General features: G+C 46.1%; 1 protein-coding gene across 4 annotated transcripts in view; it reads right to left on the bottom strand.

The window, feature by feature from the left end:
* LOC149371319 (dopamine receptor 1-like) overlaps positions 1-25790 on the bottom strand; it is a 385861-nt gene that overhangs the window by 13431 nt on the left and 346640 nt on the right. For all 4 annotated transcript variants that reach the window (XM_089565238.1, XM_089565247.1, XM_089565240.1 and 1 more), the window contains one exon: positions 3814-4021. In XM_089565238.1, the coding sequence (XP_089421364.1) occupies positions 3814-3879 (66 nt within the window). In that variant the 5' untranslated portion in view covers positions 3880-4021. The remainder of the gene's footprint in view (positions 1-3813; positions 4022-25790) is intronic.

Here is a 25790-nt window from a genome sequence, read left to right as displayed (position 1 = left end):
CGAAGGGATGGGAAGGCAAAGGTGGGAACAAAAGCGTGGAAATCGCTCGCCACTCTTTCCAAGTTCGACGCAGTGTGACTTCGCCCGGGATTCCCTGGCGGGTCTTTTCCCTGTCTGTATGCCGACCGCGGTCGTCGGCACTTTTGCCGCAACGAAAGGGGATGGTAATGAAATTCAAACTTGCGAGGAAAGAATTGAAGCTTTCAAAATGGCCCCATACAGCAGCGGGGCCACAGCCGGTTTATTATAGCCTTGGGGGCTCTCCCGGAACACGATGGCCGAGTCGTGCATATATGCTATCCACCGCGAAACGAGCCAGCTCCTTCCTTCAGGAGCGACAAAGCGCACGCGGAAGAAGAGGCTTTCCAGGGGATGGTGAGTCATATCGCGCAAAAGAAAGCGGCAACATTAAATGACGACGGGCTTTCCGTAAAATTACCTCGGGGAAAATGGCGCACGTCGCCTCCGCCGTGTTCCCTTCCGTTACAGAATTGGGGCTATAGAGAACAGCAATTGTTCTTTCAGCAATGGCTATGCAAACGAGTCCTGCGGTGGTTTAAGCGAAGGGCGCCCAGGGGCTAATGCGTGAAGCGCGAACGTTGTTTACCGCTGAGCAAGCATTCAGATCGTGGTCATGGCGCTCGCGCGAATGCTTTGGTTCTTTGCTGGGCAGCATGGATAGTAGCGCGTGCTTTCGCAGCGTTTCCGCGGCGCCCTGGGGATAATTACGTTGCCAAAGAGCTGAACAATGAGAAAGGCCTGAGTTGGTACGAGAGCTTGTGTTTTACTAGATTCTTTATTTCCCGCCCGTGTAATTGTGCACGGGGTTCGATACTTGCGGTATAGTGCGCGGAGGCATGATAATTCGCGACTATTCGCGCTAATTCTTCATGTAAATTCAGTGCAGACGATAATTGCACACAGAACTGCCGTTTTTCTCAGGCATGCACTCTGCACAACGTGTGTGCCTATAGCCATGGTTGCCATGGACCAGGACAAGGGAGGGAGGAGGGGAGGGAGTGGGGAGAGCAGATTTCGGGGGCTGGATTCAACGATGCTTACAGGCGTCCCGTTGCGCTGCCCTTTCCAGTCCCTTACCTGGCTTTTGTGCACTTGTTGCTGCTCTAGGAGGCTTCACCATCCATACGCAGAGCAGCATGTTCAGTTCACATGCAACTGCTAACAACCAAAACAAGTAAAAAATTGATAGAGCTAAGCATAGCGACTTTCCATTTGCCCTGCTACATATGCGGCTGACCTTGGCTCTACCACCTGCTGCTCCTCGGCGCTTGGCGATGACGTCATACCAGCTGTGCTCCCACTCACCACGGGCCACGCGTGTGACCACATGAAATATTCTTCATAAAACAGCACTCGCTGTAAAATGGCGGGATTGGATAGAATAGCGTTCTTTACCGCATAAACGTGTCGACGGAAATGCTTGTGTCTTAACAACCTTCAGCTGGCCACCCATAAAAAAAGCGTACCGAGCACCCAAGAAAGATTTTCTAAGCGCGAAAGCAATTCTTATCTGAAGAGATTGCTGTGCGGACGTGCAGCCTCCCATGCCTAAGTCTAAAATAACGGCATGTTCTATGTCAAACAATGACATCCTCCATAACGTGGCTCAGTCGCGCCAATGCAAATCAGCATCATTTACCATCCAGAGGGTATAGATCTATCTTCTCAGCCTGTATAGAATTTTCCTGTACTAAGACGTATGCGGGGATATTGATGCATTCACCAAGTAACATGTTCACCACGACCACCGCCGAGCAACATGAATGCATCAAAACTGTTCTTGTATTGTGCGTTCATTTAGGTCTGCATGTTTTTGTGTGCTGAGATTTGTTTGTCGCCGTTTTCTTTTATTTAATCCCTTAAACGTTCAGTTTACATGCAACGGCTAACAACAAGGAGTCTGCTGGTTGTTCCTTCTAACTGTTACAGAGATGCCTCTTCGTGAACAACAACAAAAGAATTGCTTTAAGTGTCTTCGCCTGCAGTTCATCTGTTTGCCAATTGCGTTTCACGGTTGGGCTATTTGAAACTGTGATGAAACTGGTCAGTAAACATTTGTGCGAATTAAATACTTAATGTTTGCAAACTAATTTTTGAACAACGACTAACGAATTGCTGAAATAGAGATGGACGCCAGCATGGCACCGTACCATGAGTCCTTTAAACCTGCTTTTTGAAAATAACCGGTAAAGAGTTGAAATTTTGAACATTTTTTGTAATAGTCCGAGTAAACATGTTGACACCTTGAAGGTGTTTTCCTGGGCACTGGAAGATGACACGTCGGCGCTCTACACAGTCTCCCAAAGACAAAAATGCATCGAAGGTGGTACCTCTTTCTGAACATACACCTCGTGAATTGCTGCGTGGCATAGACCGACATGCCGAACACGTTATTCATACGTATTTCTTGAGAAATTGTTCTATGTGACGCTAAAAATACAATACAAATAAGGTCTGTGTAAAGGTGGTGCCTATGCTAACAGAGCTGGGAGTTCAAATGGGAAAAAAAATCTAAAGTCTTTTCTTTTCCCAGTAGTGAAGGTAGTGAAGGAAACCAGTATTGCTTCATAGCGGTTCGAGTTTTCATGAATGAGTCACCTGCTTTTGTATGCGTGTGGCAGCACGGAAGAGGGTGATACAAAGAACGTGCCCGGAATTCAGTACACTCGAAAGCTCAGTCACTTCCAGGAAGCGATAATTTTCCAGACTGCACAGTACAACCACACACAGCAAGCGAGTGCCAAGTTAAACGCAAGAAACGCTGTCCGCAGGCTGAGACACGGAATATGATTTTAAACCTGAATATCTTGTCAGCCCGGTGTTGAACTGTGGCGAGATGACGAGAAAGTCCTGAAGCGAAAAAATGTTCTGCTTGGTTGCTCCCGGCGAGCCCGGGATTTGATTCTGGCGCTTCCACTCAGCGCCGAAAGCTTCGTGAGTTGCGTCACCTCGAAAAATGCATATTTTTTTTTATAAACTATAAACTTTTAGATTTGATCAACGAGTACACAGGAAGCGCTTTCGTGTTTTCCTCGTCCCCCCCCCCCCCCCCCCCCCCCCCGAACGTCGTATCAGTCACGATTCACCATCATATTTTTGCTCCAACAAATCGCTTCGAAGGTTCGTGGAAAACCATAATATATACGCACTTAAATCACCTATTGCGCAAAAATATTATAAAAAATGTACGCTTCCTCCAAATCATATTGCTTCAGAGAAAACAAACAGTATTGTTTACCCTGTAGCCCGAGGCGTTGTTGACTCTCCTTATCTTTACTCTTCCTCTCTAGAACGTTTCTCGCAATTTCCTGTTCGCACCGAGAGCTTCCGCGGAAACTTCTTGCTTGGTTTCCGCGAATCAGAATTGAAAAAAAAAAGAAGAAAATTAAGCATTCGTCTAAAGCCGAAAGTCCAAGATTTTGGTACTTATTTGTTTCACACATAAAAACACACAAAAAAATACAAGAATAATGAACTGCACAAATGCAATTCCTCGTAGTGCCCTGTAACGCAAGATTAAGCCTGTCGACTCCTTAGACCCGTTTCTCTCTGGGAATCCTTATATAGACTACCGTAAGATAACTGAGGTTAGATTGTGTTCGGTACTGCAAGGTTGCTTCTAGAGGCGTTTCGAATGTCGTGCGTTTATGGAACACTGCGATGTTTATGACGACAGTGCCCACTGAAACGCTGAGTGCATATAAACCAAACACAGCCATACATCAAGCACCGCAATTACAGTACTGCTTGTTTGTAGTGATGTTAGCGAGAGAGAGAGAGAGATCAACTGACCAGTATTCGGTGGCTGGTGACAGGCTGCTGCTGGAAGTTGGTGAGGACGCTGTAGAGCGGATTCATGGATGAACACCCCGGCTACGCACGGCGGGGCTCCTCATTGGGCCGCCGCCTGCTTGCGCGGCTATGGCTGTGGCTGTGGTTGTGACTACGGCTGTGGCTGCGGCTTCGGCTACGGCTGTATGGACGTAGCACGATGTTGCTCCTGCGAGAAACGGAGACGAACGCTTGCGTCAGGACACGACTACAGATTAGAGTTTTTCAGCCAGCTTGGAGAAGGTTCGCAAGGAGACAACTTCTAGACTTGCTCAGAGATAGAAAACTTTAAAATGAAGAGCTGAAATTTTTCAGGCGTGTGCACAGTCTTAGGCGAAAGTAGGCAGGCCACTGAACGTGTGGCCGCAGCTGTTGCTTAGCTTTGCGATAAACGCTTCGATGCGCCCCCAGTAGTCCTGAGTAAGACAGCCGTTGTCACTATTTGAAGCCTTGGACAGCTCAGCGCTAACCGGACGGTTCGATTACAAACCACATTGAAAACCGCTGCTGTGCGCTACGTGGCTTCAGTACTTCTGATCAAGGCCGTACGACCATTCATGGTATAACGAGTAGACAGCGAGACCGGAGAGAAAACTCTTGGGACGAAGAGGGCTTGTTGCATATGGACTCAAAACAAGTTATGTTGTGAATACGTAAAGCCGGAAAGAAACTTCAAGCGCTTGAATTAAAAGCGCAATTTTTTTTCCTCAGCGTTGCGAGCAAAATCACTGCAAAAGTAACTTGCATGCATGGTTAGTTTTTGTTGTACTTTAAAAGGGAACCCCAAAAGACCAACTGTTGGCGTGCGTGCGTGGCTGCGCGTGTGTATGTATGTGCGTGTGTGTGTGTGCACATCAGCCTTTTGCTTTCAAATTGCTTCATATTTGCAGTGCGTCAACGTAACGTCTCAGCCAATTTATGAATATCGTGCATTAAACTCTCAAGGGACAATAACGAAACCAAGAAATAGATGAGAACAGCGACATCTAATTTTTTATAAGAAATAAAAGAAAGCAATAAAGTATTGCGGTAGTAATTCTCCAACAATAATTTAAGTCTGCAACCGTAAAACGAGCAAAAAAAAAACGAAACAAATTTTATATACTCCGAATTTAGGCGAATATGCACGAAGCACGATCAGCACAATACGACATAACTTCATGCGTGAGGTCTAAATTACGGGATCGAGCAACGGGGTTATCGCCAATGTTTTATGCATGCGCAGCGCATAATATACGGTGCCATTTTAGCGGAGTACACTCTCTGTTATAGCGCTGCGAGGGATTTCGCCCAGTACTTTACGATCGCTTCTCATAATACGTCGCTGCCAAGAAAGATGCGTCACATGCGCCTAAACTCACAGTCGAGTGCTAGCCGCTTTAGCCCTGTTCCATGGTGTGTTTTCTGTCCTTCGTTCTTTTTTTTTCACTCCGAAACAGGAATCGCCATTGCATAATAAAGCGCGACGCACATGTTCCGTAAAAACCCAGAACGGGCACAATGCGGTCGACCCGGTTCCACTGACCTCCGAGCTCTTAAAAGGGGTCATCACGCCAATGTAATGAGATTTATTTCAATTCGAAACGCTGATAGGAACAAATTTTAAACTTGCGTTATTCTTCCTATCCCGGGGCTCTGACGCAATCACTCCGACTGCCCGCAGCGGTACTTGTTGAAAAGCGAGCAGATAAAAGTGATGCGTTAGCGCAACATGGCCGCGACTCCTTTGAGCTGGACTCAGAATACGTAATTTGCAGACGCAGTTACTCAATACCAATCTGTTCACGCGCTCTTCCAAGCTGCGCCTTCATGTTCGTATTCTGCAACCGAAAAATAATTATTTTACTCAGAAGCACCCCGTTCTTTCCAGCACTGCGGTAGAGGGAAGTAGACGTCAAAATTTAACCTTTTGCCTTATTTTTTTTTTCATCTAAAGTTGCAGCGATGTAATCGCTAACCAAGAAATACGGCACAAAGTTTTTAAAGCGACCTGCAAATTTTTCTTGGTTAAGCTTTTTTTCTTTCTTTTCTTCTCGTGAAGTGCACAAGTCATGCATGTCAAAGGACTCCTGCATTCTCCTGCATCCTGTGAGGTGGACTTGTGTGGGCAAATTCCTGCGTCTAGTTAATTTCGCGGTTGGTCATATTTGTGTCGTGACTACCGGAACGAAGATATTGCCTGCATGCAGCTGCTCTGCTTACGCAGGCAAACGCCGCGATATCTGGAACCGGCTTTGCGGCTACATAATCAAAGCGTCCGGAATCCTCTAAGTACTACTTGGCCCTATAAGCAATATTAGTGACCATAACAAAACTTTTATACAACCTCAGGGTGCAGACAGCTAGCACTCTCTGAGGCAATGCATATGCGGGCAAATTAATGCATCGAGTATAATTTTCATTTTAAGCCGTGCCACGACTGCCGATGTCGAGATTAAATTTGATGAAACTTAGTCCATTCAGTGCGCAGGGTGCACATATCGCTTTTTGAGAATAAATGGTGTTAAAAAGCATATGTAGAGTTAAATTATGCGCTGGTTTGCATTTTTGAGTCAGTTTTTCCACTTCTTTTATTTATTACGAGTGTCAAGTCCCTGCCTGGCCTAGGAGAGTACGGAAAACGTCTGGTCTAGTCAGATCTTTACTCTGGAACCAACGTCTTCATTCTTAAATAATCGCTACATTTTTCTCCCGGTCCGTTCTTCCAAAAAGTGGCTTTGTTTTCGACGATCCATATTCCATCGCTCCATGTGAGGTCACAAGACTTTTAACAAAACTTATGAGAGGACGGTGCCGAAAACTGCGATGTCTCGGAGGTTTCGTTCTCAGTTCTGAAGTTCATAGTGCACGCATTTTCCCCGCCGTTGTGAAAGACTGCGGGTCTTCGATGTCAAGCTTTACAAAGCCGGAAAGCTGGGCGCGTCCGGTACAATTTGGGGAGGACCGTATATGGGCAGACATCCGTGCATCGAACAAGCACGATGGCGATTGTTGTCGCATCTACACCTCTCTGACTGTATCTCCTTCTTTCGAAAGTTGAACGAAGTAAAGCTTCCAAGGAGCTAAAAAAAAAAAAAAAGACAACACGTAGCTTTCGTCAGTTGCATTCTTCTGCTTGATGTCCACAATCGGTTATTGCAGACAGATAATCGCACACAAGAAATCGCAATCCATTTCTTGCGTGCGGGCAGCTTCATGAGGATAGCGTCATCCGAGTGTGTAGGGCGGAGCTTACGTCGACCAATCAGAGAAAGATTGGCAACAGCAGGAGAAGAGGAGAGAGGAAAACTCTAATTGGGTACCAGACTGCGCCTCGATTTTTACCTCTTATTCGGACCCACGTGCCGGTCATGACGTCCTTGTTGTCCATCTATCTGTATAACTTAGTGAACGAGGGATGATCCCATCCGCCTTTGATGAGATCGGAAAGCAAATGGGAGAGGTTTCAGTCAACACGGAGACTTGGCGTTCGTTCATGGTCACCGGCAAACGAACAAAACATGACGGAGGGGAGGGAGCCAGAAAGTACAGGATGGAGGAACAGGACACAGGATGGTCGCGTTGTGGTGCCTGCTTCACAGTTCACCATGTTTGATTCGTCGTCTCATTAACATGAAAGCGGTACTGCGGCGACTCTTGGGAGCTGCGCTTCACACTCTAAGGGCATAGGTTGATTTGAAGACGACTGCTTGCATATGAACGACAGTTGGTCATAGCCAACTGGAGTAGGACAACTGACCTTGACCACATGATGGGCTCTATGTCAGCGACCTTCACCCGCATGCGCCTAGTGTTGCGGTCTCAAAACTAGCAAACTTCCAGACTCTAACACAGGAAGCGAGCAAGATCGGTCCGTGCTTTGTTTACGCGACGTTGCCGTCTTCCTGCATATTCACCCCATGCGAAAGCAAAACGAGTAAGGCGAGCGGAACGCGGCATCATCATCATCATCATCAGCCTGACTACGCCCACTGCAGGGCAAAGGCCTCTCCCATGTCTCTCCAATTAACCCTGTCCTTCGCCAGCCGCGGCCACCATATTCCCGCAAATTTCTTAATCTCATCCGCCCACCTAACTTTCTGCCGCCCCCTGCTACGCCTGCCTTCTCTTGGAATCCACTCCGTTACCATTAAGGACCAGAGGTTATCCTGCCTTCGCATTACATGCCCTGCCCACTGGACCGCAAAAGTGCTTCTTCAAAGCAGCGGCTTCAAACCACTCTGGAAGTAAATTTCATCCCGGCGCGTATACCTCACTGCCCGCAGGACGCGTTAAACCTAGAAGATCAGAAGCTCTGAATTCGCTCTACACACGTTATACACCCTTAAAACATATTAGGCAGTCTGTAGACTATCCACAGACCTTTGTCTACAAAGTCTATAGACTTTCTGTAGAAAAGTTCTATAGGCTAGTCTGTAGGCAATACAAACCCCATAGACAGTCTATAGACAATGTATAGATTTATGATCATACAATTTTAATGAACTTTTGTCTATAGACTGTGAATAGACTAAAGCAAACATCTATAGGAAGGCAATAGAGTCTATAAGAAGTCTATAGACAGTATATGGACCATTTTTATAAAGGAAAGCATTCTAATAATCAGCGTCAAGCGCCGACGGAGGCGATAACATCGCTAAAAAGTAGCAATGAAGGAAAAGGAGAAGACAGAAACACCAGGTGCACTTCTGTGCCACGTGTCGCTACATGCAGCGAATAAAAAGTGCCCCCCCCCCCAAAAAAAAAAAAAACAAAAAAAAAAAACAGCCGGAACCAAACGTATGGGCTGGAGACGCGAAATAAATGAGACATTAAATTAACTGAGATCAAAGAAACATGACCCTACACACGACTCGCAAGGAGGCAACGCGGGGCGACCCCGAGGGACCGTTATCACGACCCAGGTGCTTCTTTTGAACCAGAGGCTTCCAATATATACCCCCCAACCGACGCTCAAAGGCATTCCTGGCGAGCCGAAAACCTGGACGTATACAGAAAGCCATAATGCGGAAGGCAGTTCGTATGTACCACAATATTCGCTCTCTTTTCTAGGTTTGTCTTTCAAATTCGAACGCGATGAAGGCCGCCTTCTTGGTTTCTGTTGGCCGAAGGCCGTTCGGGGAGTGAAGAAGGGGAAGGCACGATGAGTCCTTCCATAGCGCTTGGACCACAGGCTCGATTCAGGACAGCCGGGCTGCTCTTTTCGCTGGAACGGCGGTGCAAGAAAGAGCCATGCACTGAACTTTCCTAGTGTTCGATGCACTTTGTTTATTTTGTTTTGTTTTATTCAAAGGCAACTGGACAGAGCGCTTCTATGGCTGACTGACTACAATATTTATTTATCTTATTTATTTATACGTAATACAGCCCTATATGGGGCTATTGCAGGAGTGGGGTAAACAAATCGTCAGTATCACTTCCTAAGCTGAAACTGATGCGATGGCACTTTCGAAGATGGAGGGAAGTAGCTAAATATTTACGAGGGGCGTTCAATATGATTTTGCTCCTAAGCTCTATGCCTTTTCATGCTAACTGGTGCAGTTGAAAGATATGGCCGTCAGACGAAAGTACAGAATCTAGTCTTGCATAGCAGCGACGAACTTGATTCAAATGGAACACCTTTTGTTTTAATTCTATAATTTAATGTTACTGGTTACGCCTAACTAGGTGAAACATACAGAGAACCCTTCGTAGTATGACCAGGAGTATTGAAATAGTTATGAAGAAAACGGGGTGGACATCGGACCAAAAGCAACGCACTTCGAAGAAAGCTTTTCCCGCTCCTATTTAGAGGCCAAGCAGGTGTTAACTAAGCAGAAAGCACGAGGCTAAGAATGGGAGAAAAGCTCTTACTTCTTGCTTGGATTTCCTTTTGACTCCATCCTTCTTACATAGCTTTCCCCGCCTTTTTTATTTTTAGTGTAAGTCACTCGGGCAGCATTCGACTTCCTCTTCCTAGTGTTCGCAGGTACACGGATATGGTTACATGTTGAGAACTCGGAATTACAGAGAGAAAAGAAAGAAAGGAAGAAAGAAAGAAAGAAAGAGAGAAAGAAAGGAAGAAAGAAAGAAAAAAGAAAGAAAGAAAGAAAGAAAGAAAGAAAGAAAGAAAGGAAGAAAGAAAGAAAGGAACAAAGGGAAAACAAAATGCACCGAGCTTTTCCCACGAAACGGAGGCAAACAATGGAACTGCTTGTGCGCGTGCTGAAACTTAGCTGTGTATTCAAATCTTACTTGGTGCTTATATAGTAAACAAATTCAAGGCTGCCAGCAGCCTGTGCTTAAAGGACAAATGTTTATGTTATAATGGCGTCATTTCACAAGGACGCGTAGAAAATAGAAAGGAAGCACAATAGCCTACCCGCGAGCCTATTCTGCTGCTATTCATGCATTATTGCAGGCTCGCGCTTCATGGCTTTCTTTCTGGCGAAGTCTTGAGGGAGAAAGTAGTAGCCACGGTCATTAAGAAGCGGTAATTACTTCTGTATTGATTACTATCCCGTAAACTGGCCTATTCAGTCCTTTTTACAAGACCACAAAAACAACCTAAATTTATTAAGTCCCCTTTACCCCCCTTCCTCCCTTTAAAAAGAAAAGAAACCTCTCAGGAGTTAGTATTGCGCTATTCCGAATATGGGAACGCGTTTCCACTATATGAAGAAGCCCGACTGGAAGCTTTCCAACTGGTTATAGAAGGCCCGGCTTACACCTTACTCTTGCGTCAAAGCGGTAGCCATTAGAAAACAGATTGCCTCTTGTCCCGCGACCTCCTTTTTGGAAGAAAAGTAAAAAAAGAAAAAAAAAACGTCAACGCGGACACCTTTACGCGGCGACCTCATAGAATGTTCTCCCGGGCGCTGATCCTACAGCGACCGGGCGTCAAATTTTCAACGAGGCTCTTCCTAGAAAGCCTTCTTCTAAAACCTATCCCCAATCACTTCCCCACTTGTCCCACTCTCTCCCCAAAAAGGTGAAATCGAAAAGAAAAGAAAAAAACAGAAGGAAATCGAGAGGAGCCATCCGCATAAGGCTTACTCGTTCGTCGGGCGTTTCTACAAAAGGGGAGAAAGGGTAGGAAGGGAGAGGAGAAAGGGCATTACTCTCATCCGGGCCAAGACTGACGCGTGTTACGGCGCTCACTTATTACAAGCCCAAAGCTTGAAAATTGGTTTTTCACCCACATACTTTCTTCTCCACTTCGCTCTTCTCTATCTCTCTTCCTTTTCTATCCCCCAGAAAGTTTACTATAAGAAGAAATGAAAATGCAGAAATTTAAGAGCTATAAAAAATTCCGAGCCCTATGTAGGGGGCGGTGGCTTTCCCTTTAAGCCGCGGCGTTCGTCTAGCGTCATCGAAACGGCAGCAGAGGCATCCATCATCCCCAAGACCACGGTGGCAGTGTCGAAAGCCTCTTCTCCCTTACTTTCTTTTCCCCTTTCGCTTCGCACCTCACTCTCTCACAGCTTGCCATGCGCTTTTATTTTCTATTTTTCTTCTTCTCCTAAGCCTTATTTGGATCAGGCAACGCTTTAAGCGAAAACAAAAATAAGTAAACAAAAAGAACGCAACGACGACCAGTAAACCATTTCCCCGTTTAGGCAACGTTCCCCTCCAGCAACTATAAGGACGGCTGGCAATCCTGAGCCGTGAGCACCTTAGTTTCGGCACAAGCCAGCTACGCTGATGGTGATGACAATGGCAGTGGTGGTTGAACGTCTAGGAACAACCGCGGCAGCTGCAGCAGTTTCTGCGCGTCGACCCTGCCACACCAGAAACAAAGCGAAGGCGTCGCGGGGGGGGGTGTAATAAACGGCCCGCATAAACCGTATGGCGTGCGGCCAGCGCGATGGTAGGCCACCGGCCCCTTTGGCATTCCTCCTTACTGCCCTCGGTAACTACAGGGAGGAAACCAGCATCTGGTGAGGATGGGATTGTGGACGTATAGTAGAAGAGAGTGGCTCGCCAGAAGTCCAACTTCACCGTTCCCTTTTTCCCACTGCCTCCTCTATCCCTCTTTCCTGTCCAGGTGGCTCCTTTCGGCTCTGACCTGGTCTATGGAGAACACACAATATTTATAAGCGGTGCCCGATGTGGCAGCATTGAGAACCCGGTAACTCAAGCCACGCAAATGAAAGCGCTTTTATCAAAGGAGCGATGTAATTCAGTTAACGCCGCTTCTCGAACATTGTTTGGTGTGGAGACGCACCCTGATACAATTCTTTTAGAGCGAAAATTCTACTTTTTCCGTACAAAGCTGAAGGTCATGTGGCTATGAAATTTGGCCTTCAAACCAGGAGGAGCGGAGCCTTGGCTCTGACGTCATGTCACGTGACTCGCTGCGCCTCACCACAGCTGCGTATGCGCAACCGACGGCACCCTCGCAACGGCCGCAAATCGCGTGACGCACCGTTCGCTATATAAAGCGTGTTGGGAGTGCTAACCTTCAGGCAAAGCCATGAATGAGCAACGTGCTGGAACTAGTGCTTTGACGATGTATCGTCGCCGTTGAGCGGAATCTGATGGTCTTTGCGATACGGAAAGGCGTCAGATTGGATTGGCAAAAGAGGGAGTCAGACAACGTGCCCGATTACAAGCCGAAACTGAATAGGAGCGCGAAGCTAGACTGGAGTGGACAAGCGGGAAAGTGAGCGTGCTAGACGAGAGCAGGAACGACCAGCTGAGGGTGCCCGTGCGTCTGCTTCGACCAGTGCGCGCGAACTTCACTCACTCACTCACTCACTCACTCACTCACTCACTCACTCACTCACTCACTCACTCACTCACTCACTCACTCACTCACTCACTCACTCACTCACTCACTCACTCACTCACTCACTCACTCACTCACTCACTCACTCACTCACTCACTCACTCACTCACTCACTCACTCACTCACTCACTCACTCACTCACTCACTCACTCACTCACTCACTCACTCACTCACTCACTCACTCACTCACTCACTCACTCACTCACTCACTCACTCACTCACTCACTCACTCACTCACTCACTCACTCACTCACTCACTCACTCACTCACTCACTCACTCACTCACTCACTCACTCACTCACTCACTCACTCACTCACTCACTCACAAACACACACGCGCGCGCGCACAGAGAGAGAGAGAAAGAGAGAGAGAGAGCAGTCACAGTATATTTTCACGCTCTGTTTGTCCGCACTCCTGTCCCCATTCTTCTGCCCCTCCCCCCCCCCCCCCTTCCCCTCCCTCCCCCACGCTTTATATTTTTCTGCAACAAGGCTCAGGCAGATTTCCATGCGGTGGAGCTTATTTGATTAACTTTCCCGTGGTTCAGTTTCAAAGGGAAAAACAGGGAGCTTATTTCCACAAGGAAGTGCTGGAAACTAGCGGGACTCTTCCTTCTTCCGGTGCGGTTAACGTAGAAATGGTTGCTCTTACTCGCAGGAAGCTGTTTCTTGGAATAAGAGGCCGACTTGACGTAATGAGTAAAAGAAAAGCATATTCAAGGAGACACTGGTGAAGAAACTATTCGTGCTGGGCCACTGCCCCACCTAACCACCTAAAAGTACTAGACATGTGGCTCGGTTTTTTTTTTTTGCCAGCACGACTGAATTACACGTTTAGTAACCAAAATTTAGTAACCTAGGCATACGATACGAATGCTACTCAGGTCCTACCATAATATATTCTGCATATACTGCACCGCACGGCTTCTTTCCTATCCACCATGTACTTAAAAACGCAAGCCAACACCGCCCCTTAACGCATGAAAATTTTACAGGCACTTTAAATAAAAAAGAACTTTTGGTTGAAGATGTCTCACATTTTACTATAAATTATCCAACCGAACCAGACAGATAACTTTGCTGAAATGTTTAGTTTCCATAATATTCTGCACTGCTACCAGAGTTTGAATCGTCTGTGTCTGTTCTTAACCATTTTTACTTTTGGAACATGTCTCCTATCTCAGGCCGGAGCTAAATCAATTCTTGCTTCGGGAAATCCTTTCGTCTCCCATTCTCGGCAAACGCAGGGGATTCCATCTGTATAGGCTGCAGCTTGAACGATGGGACACGGAGCGGCGCAGAGTGTTGTCCTTTGTCACGTCCCGGAGGCTGCCATGTCCTTCCAAATCCCAGAGCGAGGAGAGAAGCACTCTCACTCACCCACTACCCGACAACCACACAGGTCTAGAAAAGGACGTCGGCTTAGTCTCCGCACCACCCCGGAAATTCTTCCCCGTCGATACAAGCCCTTAACGGCCAGAATCCTAGGCCAGAGAAAGTTGGACGGGAAAATTCAAACTTTTGGACTCCGCAGCGGTCTCCGTAAACGAGGGGGACCATGAGCTGGATCGAGATCTCTACCGCCGAGCCGCTACGGGGCCCCTCGATGACCGAGGGAGCGGAGAGCGCATGCTAAAATACGGGGCGATCACGCAGCATTATAAGTTGGATCGTAGACTGGTACCCCCGCCAGACACGAAATTAAATAACAGACAGGCATTCGCGTGGAGGCGTCTGCAAACCTATACATATCCGCACCCCGTTATGGCGAACCATGCACATGCTCCCCGAGGCCAGGAGCGATAGGTGTAATCTATGTGGGGCGAGAGAGACCCTCGACCACATAATATGGAAATGCCCGCACTCTCCCGTGAACGGTGGGGGGGGGGGGGGCTTAATATAGGCAGTAGGGAAACCTGGGAGACCTTGCAGCGCAGTTTGGACCCTGAGCTCTAGCTCCTGCTCGTCTAACAGGCTGAAGATGCCGGGACTGAAGACCTCCCGGCCTGCATCTAAAGCCGCACCCCCTGCACCGTCGGCCGCGTGCCGCGGGGGTGGGGAGTTGCCTTTCTCTGTCGGAAAATAAAAGTTTTCACTATAACTACAACTAGGTGAAGTGCACGCACGCATAGTAGCGAGCCTCTCGCGACGGCGCCGAGCCACGGGATGGCGAGGAGGAAGAGTCTAGGCTTCCCGCCTTAACTTCTTTCTCAAGGGTTGTTCCACTCAAGTTCCAACTGCGACCCGTAGCATGTCCCACAGCTATGCATAACTATCAACTACGCATCGCTTTCATTGCTCATCTGCCTCTAATTCCTGGCTGGCGAGCGAACGCTTTCTTTCTCGCTTATTCGTGCAATTACTCGTATCTCTCTCTCTGCTATGCCAGTGACTCCCTTTTGCTCCCTCGCGCCAATGATTGTAGCCCCGACCAGCTGCCGAGAGGCTCGATAAACCGCAGCAGGCGTACTCGGCTTCATCGCTTTTTAGGTGTTCTTCAGGCGTACCCTCCACAGCCGGCGGCGTTATCTTCGACGTTGAGAAACGTATACCGGGAGCGACGTTGCTTCTCGATTTTTTTTCCTTTTTCGTTTTCGTCTAACGCTTTTTTTCTCCTCTTCATCGACAACCGTTTTTATGAGAGCGCGGTCTTCGCGAGTCACGTTCCCTAGCCACCCTTTTCTTCTTTATTCCCTGTTGCCCGCCAGTTCTTGTTTCGGTGCAGCAGCCGAGCCTCGTCGCTCCTCGGGGAGCTGTTTAGGGGAAAAAAGGGAGGCGCGGGAAATTAATAAGCACTTGGTGAGGAAATCGCCATCGCGGCGCTATAGCGGGAAGGGGATGGCGGCAATTTCGCGAGACCGCGATATGGAGACGGTCGTAATTGGGTTTCCCCTTTCCCCCTTCTTCTTGCCTTTCTCTCCTTCGCTCATATGGCATGTGGAATTGTTGTTTCACTCCTTCAGCTCCTTTTCAACCCCCTCTCCCATTTTTTTTTATCTTTGAATCTCAAGCTGGATGGGCGCTTGCGGGCGGCTTTTCAACGCTTCTGTAAGCGGTCATCTAAAGGTAGTCTTTTGAGAAATGGCCACAAGGACGGTTGATTGTGATGAATCCTCGGCTCTGGGATCCTGCCGAAGCAGTTAAGTAGTGACAGTGGCAAGTGCAGAAAATTCGTTGCGCTCAAATGCAAGGGCATGGCTGTTGGCTACGTGAAAGAATAACAGACGACACTCTAAACAGAAAGAACTAAAAGTGGAGTAAACTGTCCCGTCTTAAGGGAATGTGCTAGAGGACACTTTATTTACTTTTTACTCCCATACAAGCGCACTCGTGTTTACAGCTTAGCGCAGCAGGGCTCAATGCACTCATTGATCCGACAAGGAACAATATGTACGACACGGTATGTAGTCCAGAGCTGAACGATACCGTGCGCACCATTATCACGGATCAGTCTAACCGAGACTTGGACAAAGGAAAAGAAACGTCCAAAACTTCTCCACCTCCCCCCCCCCTCTTTTCCTCGAGAGAAGACCGGATTATCGGAAAGTAATAGACCCTTCCGAGGGTTGTCACGATGATACTTACTCGCATTGGACAAATGACAGTCATGAAACAATGCACGATGCGTATCAGCTCCTTTCGCAGGCTCGTTCAATTAGGATTCGTTGGAACCACTCTCAGGCATATAGTATTCGCGCCGTTTTAGAATCCCCCTGCGGTCGCCGCAAAGCCGCTTACGCACTAAAGCATGGATGCTGGCTCGTGCGAGGATGAAAAACGCCAATACTAAACCTCTATAGAGCGACTCTGAGCCCTTTAAACCGAGCGACGTGATTGCAAGGCTATCTGCTGGCTTTGAAAGCAGCCTAACGTGCATTCGCACGGTCCAAACCTTACAAGGACGCGAAAGCTCTTTGCAAAACGAAAGGATTGAACCGTAAACTGGCTTTGTTTTAGGAGCTCAGCGTGTGTTCGTTCGGAGAACAGAGATATTTATGTAATGGGCGTTCAAATTAAAGCAGGGTGTGGAGCTATAAAGAGAACGTGCAACTTTGGAAACACCGCCGCACGTTTAGGGCATTTTCTTCTGGCTCCAATGCAAAAGGAGCAAGTTTACAAAGGGGTTCTGCGTTGCTTGGGAAACTCAATCGTTGGAAAAGGATCTTTAAGCTTCCTTCCTAGTCTTAAGGCTTAAGCGAAATTTTTATGCATTCCCATAATGGACGCAGCTTGCCACAAATGCGACGGAGTCGGGTCCCCGTATGTCAGCGTTTAAAAAAAGTACCGATCATAAAAGCTCATGTGAACTTTCACAACGGCGCAGTCCAATGCAAGTATGAAGAGCGCATGCTATTATGGTGAACCTTTTAACCAAGGAATACGGGATGAGAGGAAGTGTGAATTAAAAAGAATATAATACTCGAACAAACATTACATGTTGGACTTACGGGATTTATAGCCACTCCTATGGTAAGCAATTGCAATGAACAATTTTTCGCTGATACTTTTAAGTACGTCCACACGTGCTGCAAAAAGTTCATGAAACGCAATATTAGCCAAAAAACTTATTTTCATTTCTATATTTCCAATCAGACCGAAATAGATATATGCAGCCTAATTCTGAGCACCAGAAATGCACTGCGAACTAATAATTCTGAACCAATGCAGCCTGGATGAAAAAAAAAAGAAGGATAATAATCCAAAATCGCTTTTCATGAACTTGAAGCAGCGATTGCACATCCCTACTCGTTGTCTTAGGTTGTAAGAAAACATCTGTATCGTTCCGATGCCATTCCCTGATGAGGTAGAAAAACTTGTGGTCAATATGTTCTATAGTTAAACTATACCTAGCGCGTCTATAACCAGGCAGACCTCTCCTTTATTCATTAAAGTCTCTCTATCTAATACCTAGCGCTGGTGTTAAAGTTTAATAAGTTATTGAACAACATTTACTTTATTAAAACCTAATTGAAAAAGCTCGTACGTGGCTGTTCAACCTGCAATAATTCCCTTCAATCTTGTTTTATGCCTCGTGTTTTTTTTTTTTTTGCCGCAGATGTACTTCTTTAGTTTGAGTTACTTTTCTATTCAGTGAATTTTTTTTCTCTTACATCACAAGTTACAGTCTTTGCGCCTGGAAGGCGTTGCCAGTTAAGCCCATTGTGACTTTAACGGGCCTCATCACTGATTTTTTTGCGTAAAATGGGGAAAACGTATTTTAACGGAAAACAAATTTTCTTGATGCATTTTCGACACTGTATAGTAGTGTCCAAACTAAAAAAAAAAGCAGTTTATAAACAGTAAGCGTTAAAAGCGGACGGCCTCAACCCGCGCCGGTGTAAACGTAAGCTGCCAGATCGAACAGCTCTCAGTCGAAAAGGCAGGTAAATGTTTTCCCTTACGGAGAAAGTGCGTGCAGGCTTGCTGGCTACATGAAAGAAAGACGCGCTAATTGTGCTGACCACGTTCTCACATTGGATCGCCACGTATATGCGAGACGCGAACGCGTCTTTATAAACCTTAACATATGCTAAGCGCATTCGCAAGTTAAAGACAGAAGAGTAAGACATCGTACACTCCTCTTCTTTGGGTGTCACAGACACGAATTCTGAACGGTTTCTTACCTCAGATGCTGCCTAGCATGCTTTGCCTATTCCGGTAGGATGCTGCCCTGAATTATAAGCAAAGCCAGCGCGGGAAAAAAACGCTGTTCACAGTTCATTGATACGGTTTTCGCAGCGGGCGAGAAAGAAGACTTAATTGCGAAAGAAATGGTTCGGGTCACTGAACCGTCGCTGAGCGTGGAAGAAGAAACCGTCGTAAGTTTATTGACTCCGGTTTCATGGAAAGAGGGGGCGAGGCATTAAATCTCAGATGCGCTCCAAGGTACTGTGCGTAGTACTCCTCACATTACTGCTTAATTTAATCAATTTATCTTATTTGCAACAGAGCTGCTCACCTAAGAGCACAGTATTAGAAGGAGTGGGGCAGAGGTACATGCACGTTTTGACAAAACAGCAAAGAGCAGACACTGCAGTGTGCGCTAGCAACAATATGGAGTAAAATCTCGAACTATTCTTTTTTCTGTTGTAACAAGAAAAAAATGCATATAACAGTAAAAAAAGATTAGACAGTATTGTCAAGAGCTCTTAAGCAGACACTGAAATATAAACAGCCATTCTGCAATACCTCACCTGACACTTCATAACGCGCACGGGTCATGGAAAGAAAAAGAGGAAGAGTTGTATGTCTTCGTTGCACAAGTAAATTGTTTGACATCTAAGGAGTGATAGCGTCGTGTGCGGCATCTAGCATCTAATTTTATGTTTGTACTTAAAGGTGCACTGAAGAGGATTCTGAACTTGTCTTTTTGCCGCGGGAACTCGATCTACACGTTCCTAGCATTCTTAGAAACTGCAACTTATTGCCCTATGTGGCCGATTTCCCTAATTAAATCGAATTAACGTCCGGCTCCCGCCTTTATTTTTTGAATTCTCCGCGTACGGTGGGCGGAGTCGACCAACACGTGAAGTGCCTTTCAGCCAGCTCCGTAGAGGCTTTGCTTTCGCTTTATTTTGTTTTTTAGGTTTCCATGAATAAATAGTTTCATTCGCAGATAATACAGCCGCAAAATAAGCCCGCAGAAATAAAAATACGCGCGGACTATTTGCTACTACGGACTACTACGTATTACTCCGCCGATGGCAGTGCGGCAAGCCGCCACCGGACTGGGTGAAAGGCGCTCCACGCGTTGGTTGACTCCGCCCACCGTACGCGGGAGAATTAAAAAAAAAAGGCGGGAGCCGGACGTTAATTCGATTTAATTACGGAAATCGGCTACACAGGGCAATACGAAGTTTCTAAGAAAGCTCGGAACGTGTAGATCGAGTTCCCGCGGCAAAAAGACAAGTTCAGATTCCTCTTTAGTACACCTTTAAACCGACGCGCAATTTATGGTGTATAACTGTGCGAGTAAATTTTATGCTTTTAGGTGTCTTCAGAATTTCAGGGGATTTAAAGCTTTTCTTCAGCAATGAGGCAGGCTTCATGAGCCAACTGTAGGAATTGTAAATTAAACGAATTCAATTTGTGAAGACCTTTTCAACTTTTGCAATATGTTTACGGCTACGCGGGCCGATATTAAGAAAAGAAACAAAAAAAGCATCGAGGAAGCGATTTTTTACGGTTTCAGAGTCTTTTCACGTTCTTTCGGTTATAACAGACGAAGATGATCATTCCGCACGTAGGATGCGATTAATGTTACTAATTAATTATATCTATTTGCCACAGAAAGATACTGATTAAGTCGGACGGCGCAGAAGCACCGATCTAGAAGTGGTAGCTTGGGAGTTGGCTGAAAAGCAGCTAAGGCTTTTAGATTCGAGATATCCAGGCTTAACCGTAGCTAAGCCACAGCCAATTTTTTTTTTATTTCTGAGTCCCGAACCTGAACTTTTGCTTCATGTAGCAGTGAAAAACTGAATATAACACTTTTAATCAGGAGAGAGGCAGGCAGAGACGGCTCAAGTTTATAGTGTTTGCAAATAGAGAAAAACGCGGAAATGAAGACTCACTCCAAGATCGCAAGGCACTCAGGAAATTGCTCAAATCTCCGTGAAAACGCAGTGGAGGAGGAGTAAAATGGAGTAAAGGTTGCCCAAAAGCGCACCATGCTGCACCACAAGCCGGAGGCCGCTTAGCCGCTGAATAGAAAGCAAAGTAGCGCTTTAAACTAATCAGCGAACATCACTCTTTTTTTCCTTTCCCAGCTCCGGTTGCTCTCTCCATCGCTGCTTTAACTGCGTACCCGTCGTTTGTTCAGTAGTGAAGCAAAAAAATGCATTAGTGTTGTACTCCAGAACGTACGAAACCTGAACACACGGAAACCAAAAGAAGCAAAAAAAAAAATAGAAAAAAGCAAGCAAGAGCAAACTACCAAAAAAGGAAGAGAAAGGAAATGAGTAGTTTCCGCGGGAGAAGTTATCGGTCAATTGATCCTTTTCGAGTTACAGATTTTATACCACGGAAAGCGTGAGAAGATTGGAGGACGGGAGATAATCACGTAGGCTGATGGCAGCAGACGGGTGTAAGTGGAGATCAATAGCCTCTGCAGCAGGGCAGATGCATCTCCTATTGATCTCCACTTACACCCGTCTGCTGCCATCAGCCTACGTGATTATCTCCCGTCCTCCAATCTTCTCACGCTTTCCGTGGTATAAAATCTGTAACTCGAAAATGACCCCTGTTTCACGTGACCTGCTGATTAGAATCCACTTGCAAACTCCAGTTTTTTCCTTTTGATTTTGTTGTGGACTAATATGCGTTGATCTGCATTTTCTGACATCGCACTTATCTCCTTTCGCACCAGTTGCTGTCAACTGACCAGCTACTAAAACGTGAAGTGCATTAAAAAAAATATTTTCCTGATTTTCGTGCCAGAAATTGGGCTCACCGAAGCATCACAACAATCCGCCTAAACTAAAAGAAAGCAATAAAGTCGAAATGATCAAGCCTTAATATGCGAAACTAGAAAACTCCAGCTGTATGAAATAATTATAAAGCGGCAGTGTTGCATATGCTCTTATTTTTTCAGTACTACAGCCGTATATAGCCGCAGGTAGTTGCCGTACAATCGTCAGCATCTTCTAGAGCTCTTTCACTGTCGGAAAAGGGAGATCACGAAATATTCATAGCTCGCGTAGCCGCATTTGGCGCTATACATAACGTATCCTGGTGAACCGATTTACATAGATAGCGAATCTGAATATACCAGGCTGAAAAATTATCCTCATCTTTTGAAGATAACTCTGACACTTACTTCTCTAATGGACACTCCTAAAATACGATGACACTCTGTTGCATTCATCTTTTATAGAAAAAAGAAAATTACTCTCGGTCAACAAGCCGACGAAAACTGCATTTAGCGCGAAACTAAAAAGCGCTCGTCCCCACATTACTACTGCCGGTCAGTTTCATATGGCAATGCGCCCACTAAAGCGAATGCTTATAAGTGAAGCCATTCTTGTGCCCACAACTCAGGTAACAACTATATCTCGCTCTACTAAATTGCTGTACCGCTTTACGAACCACGGCGTCTGGCAAAATCACGCTGCACGCGATCTGCTATTGCGTCATGCGCTGTCTGAATTCGAACTACTTAATATTTTCACCGGAGCGCTGCTTTTGTAACGCATTACGAAACTCCGCCGGCCTCAGAGTTATCACGAGCAGCGTACCCGTCCGGACTGTAAATTACGATCTGGCACGATCTTCCTAGATTGTGTGAAAGCATGAGACTCTGAGTGCCTCATCGGAACTGGCTACTGGAACTTGCCGAGTTCAATTTAAACCCAGGCCACACTCAAACGAGTCGAATTATCTTCGAGCGGTAGCATGCCGTCTCACCCGATGAATAAGCGCCCTTCCAGAAAGTAATACTGAGCGCCATTAAGCGGCTCGCGATTGAGCTGCACGTCGTTAACGTAGTGATGGCCGACCTTAACTGCCCGCATCACGTAATGCGTGGTTTTGTTAGTCGGTGATTGCGGAATCAGGCCCGCATTGGCCCGGAGTCCCTAACGAGCTGCAGTTACATTAAGCGCAACACCGCCAAAGAAGTGTCATTAATGACGCGGTCGTTAGCTAATGGCGCCGACACTTGATTCTGCGAAAACGACGACGTCTCATACCGATGTGCAGCTGTTGGGCGCACAGCGGAACGGCGCGCCTATCTGAAGGAGAACAAAAGGAATGGGAAGCATTAAATTACGAATGTCGGTTGATACTTAATGTAAGTGCTTTAAATAATGAACGGGCGGTTGTGGAGTGCGACGCTTTTACATCTCCCGATCGGCTAACAGGTCCAAGTGTCATCTGTGGTACACTGTAGCCGTAGGCAAATTGCGTGGTTCACAAGTTATTTCGAGCGGTGAAATTATAATTTTTCACGCATCACTCCAATCTAGTGGTGCTACGTGGTGGGCAATCAATCAATCAATCAATCAATCAATCAATCAATCAATCAATCAATCAATCAATCAATCAATCAATCAATCAATCAATCAATCAATCAATCAATCAATCAATCAATCAATCAATCAATCAATCAATCAATCAATTTACTAGAAAAATCTGACCGGTCACCACAGCTTTACAAAGTCCCAGGGGATCCTTACATGACAGTAGCGAATGTAAGAAAAACAAGTTGCTACTTTAACTCATGAAAGGTACACCAAACAATATAAGAGGTACACATCACAATCGCATTACAGTAAAGAAAAAGAGAAGGAACAACACTTTGGCAGTGGATATGCAGTATCAATATTACACTATGATACATACAAAAAATAAGACAAATAGCACAACAGTACGAAATATAAGAACACATAAGGCAAAAGAGAAAAGTGCAAGTTACAGTAGTACATTTAGGTTAGCAGTTTACACTTACATGTGCAAAAAATGAATCCTCAGCTTCTTGGAACTAAAACCGGCTTTGTGCTTAAACTTGCTCAGTGCATATGGTAGATTATAAGCGAATGACTGTACTTTATAGTTTGTTCTGAAATGCGGCACTTCCCTTACATCAGTGCTCCGAGTTTTAATATTTGTGCTCTATTATCGATTAAAACCCCGTACATATAAAGAAATCTTCAAACAAGTTTTTTTACGTCGTCCCTATGAAACATCATATTTACTCATTTACCAATTTGAAAGCCGGCGAAAAACAGTGCAAACTTCGCATGTTTATCAGAATAAGTCCATTATGGCAAAGCGGGCCTCGAGAAAAAAAAAATAATTTCCGGTTCTCCTGCAGCTCTGATAACTATTAACTCAACTTACTGAACTACTTTCATGCCCTAGTGCTCTGTTCAACAAGTCTCCGTTCACAGTGAAAAGTTTAGAATATTCTAAATTCATTCTTGTCATGCAATCAGACGGACAAGCTTGTAAACTCGTAAAGGTCGCTTGAAAGGTTGAACTTGCAACACGTAGTCCATAGAGCCCGCAGTACGCACCCTGCAAGTCTCGTCAGTGCATACTTAATGACAACGACCGCGCAATGGCGCCCCATAAATAACCACCCTCTCATAGTCGGAGTCGCAAAAATTAACTGTAAACCTTTGTACGGTACTTCCCTCAGGTACTTCGTAGGCTGACTCACTCTGCCTGAATGCGCGACATTCGGTATGGTCAGTTCAGCTGACAACTTTAATGTCAGGCGCTAACTGCGTCGTAAAGGCTTTTATCTGACGCCCATTCCGCGAAGCGTCGGAAGCCCTGCAGTGTAAATGCCGACGTGCGCTGGTCACGAACTTACAATCGCTCTAAGTTTACGTTTATGCGTTGTGAACTTTGCCTGCATCGCGCTACCCATTTTCACCCGTCGTTTCCTACTGAACTACATCGCTACCGCGTGCACTTCCCTTACAAAGCGTTATCCCTCACAATTATTACTGATGGCAGGTAACGACCGGAGCCTCATTTCCTGGGAGCACGAGCCTTCAGAAACACCCCTCCGAAGCACTGTTGCGCAATAAACAGGGGAAATGAGCATTCAGAACCGTGCAAAGAGTGAGGAGGTGTGCGACGCATTTGGTGACCTCCAGACTCTAAAACCAGTCTCACGTGGAAACCACGGAGCAAGCACCCATCTTCATGGCGTAACATGCCGCTTTATTCCTGTTCATACTATATACTGCGCTACCTGAAGGGCGAGCTACAACACAGATTATTTCTCGGATGTCAATGCTATACTGAAGAGGGACAGGCAGTTATGGTACAGCCTTTGTCAAAAGTTTGGAGCCCAGGGGGTTTTCTTTTGAGCCACACTGTGTCGTTCTTATTGGATCTCTAGCGCTCAGAATTTCCTGAACATGAGAAGATTTCTGGTACTGCCTCCTGCAATAGGTAGGACTTCAATGAATGCTCCTGGAGTCCCAATATAAAGCTTGGAAGCGAACCCCCTGGGCTCTAAACTTTTGACAAAGACTGTACATGACGTTTGCGGTATGGTCGTTTCAGTCCTTTGAGGTCAGTATCAAGTGCTAGTAGAAGATGGCATGAAGCCTCGCTGAACCTCCATCAGTGCCGCGCCAGACATTGAAAGTGAAAAAGAAAGCAGAGAGGAGAGAGGAGAAGGAAGGAAGTACGACTTGCCACCGATAAAAAAAAAAATAAAAGCGAATCAAACGGGACACCAGTAATCAGGCCGGGAACCGAACCACAGCTATCAGTAGTTCCTTGAAGTGGCGCTCCGAAAAACAGGCCATTAGCGATGTCTCTTGGGATGCGACAGAAAGGGCTAATACTACTGGCGGTGCTTGTAGGTGGGGGCTGAAAGCAATGCTCGCACTTCGCGATCAGAAGAAAAGGCTACGATGGTGGTGAGCAGGCCGAGAGTGATATTGATTGCGATTGCGAGCAGTTTCATGGTAAGTTGTGATTTTGGCGAAAGGCTATATCTTAAATATATAAAAAAAATTCTCGTCGTGACTGAATGGCAGTATGAGGAGGATTAAATGTTCCTGAACATCGATTTAAATTAATCCCCCTTTAATTCGGCGACGCATCTATCTACATACTTCGTTAGTTGAAGCTCAGACCTTCTGATAACTTTCTCAGTCCCTGGCACAGAGTTCATAAAATTCATAAAAAAGTGCTGAAGTTTTCACTTGGCTGAAGTTCGCGGGTCAGCATGACTCAGAACTACTCTGAATAAGTCTCGTTCACTACCTTGCGCTTTAAGCGCTTTAAGCGTTCTCCTTACTCGTTTGAATACCCTCTTTCCATGCGTTAATCCTCTGTCTCGTGCTCTCGTGTAGAGAGGAAATCATTTAACAGGCCGATGCAACACGACGATTCTTTATCTTCAAATCGAGCTATTGAACACTTCGGACGCTGACTTGCTGATACTGGTTACAGCAGTAGTGTCGTGTCACCCAAGTCACTCTTACAAGACGGGAATATACGCATTAATTGAAATTACAGTAGGGAACCCAACATCATCTCACTGGAGGGTTGGTTGGTTTATGGGAGTTTAACGTCCCAAAGCCACTCAGGCTATGAGAGACGCCGTAGTGGAGGGCTCCAGAAATTTCGACCACCTGGGTTTCTTTAACATGCACTGACATCGCACAGCACACGGGCCTCTAGAATTTCGCCTCCACCG

Source organism: Amblyomma mixtum, chromosome 1 (assembly GCF_055824585.1).
Source record: "Amblyomma mixtum isolate Tamu chromosome 1, ASM5582458v1, whole genome shotgun sequence".
NCBI classification, from domain to species: domain Eukaryota; kingdom Metazoa; phylum Arthropoda; class Arachnida; order Ixodida; family Ixodidae; genus Amblyomma; species Amblyomma mixtum.
The sequence above is the reverse complement of the archived record's forward strand: the minus strand, read 5'-3'. Positions and strand labels throughout refer to the sequence as shown.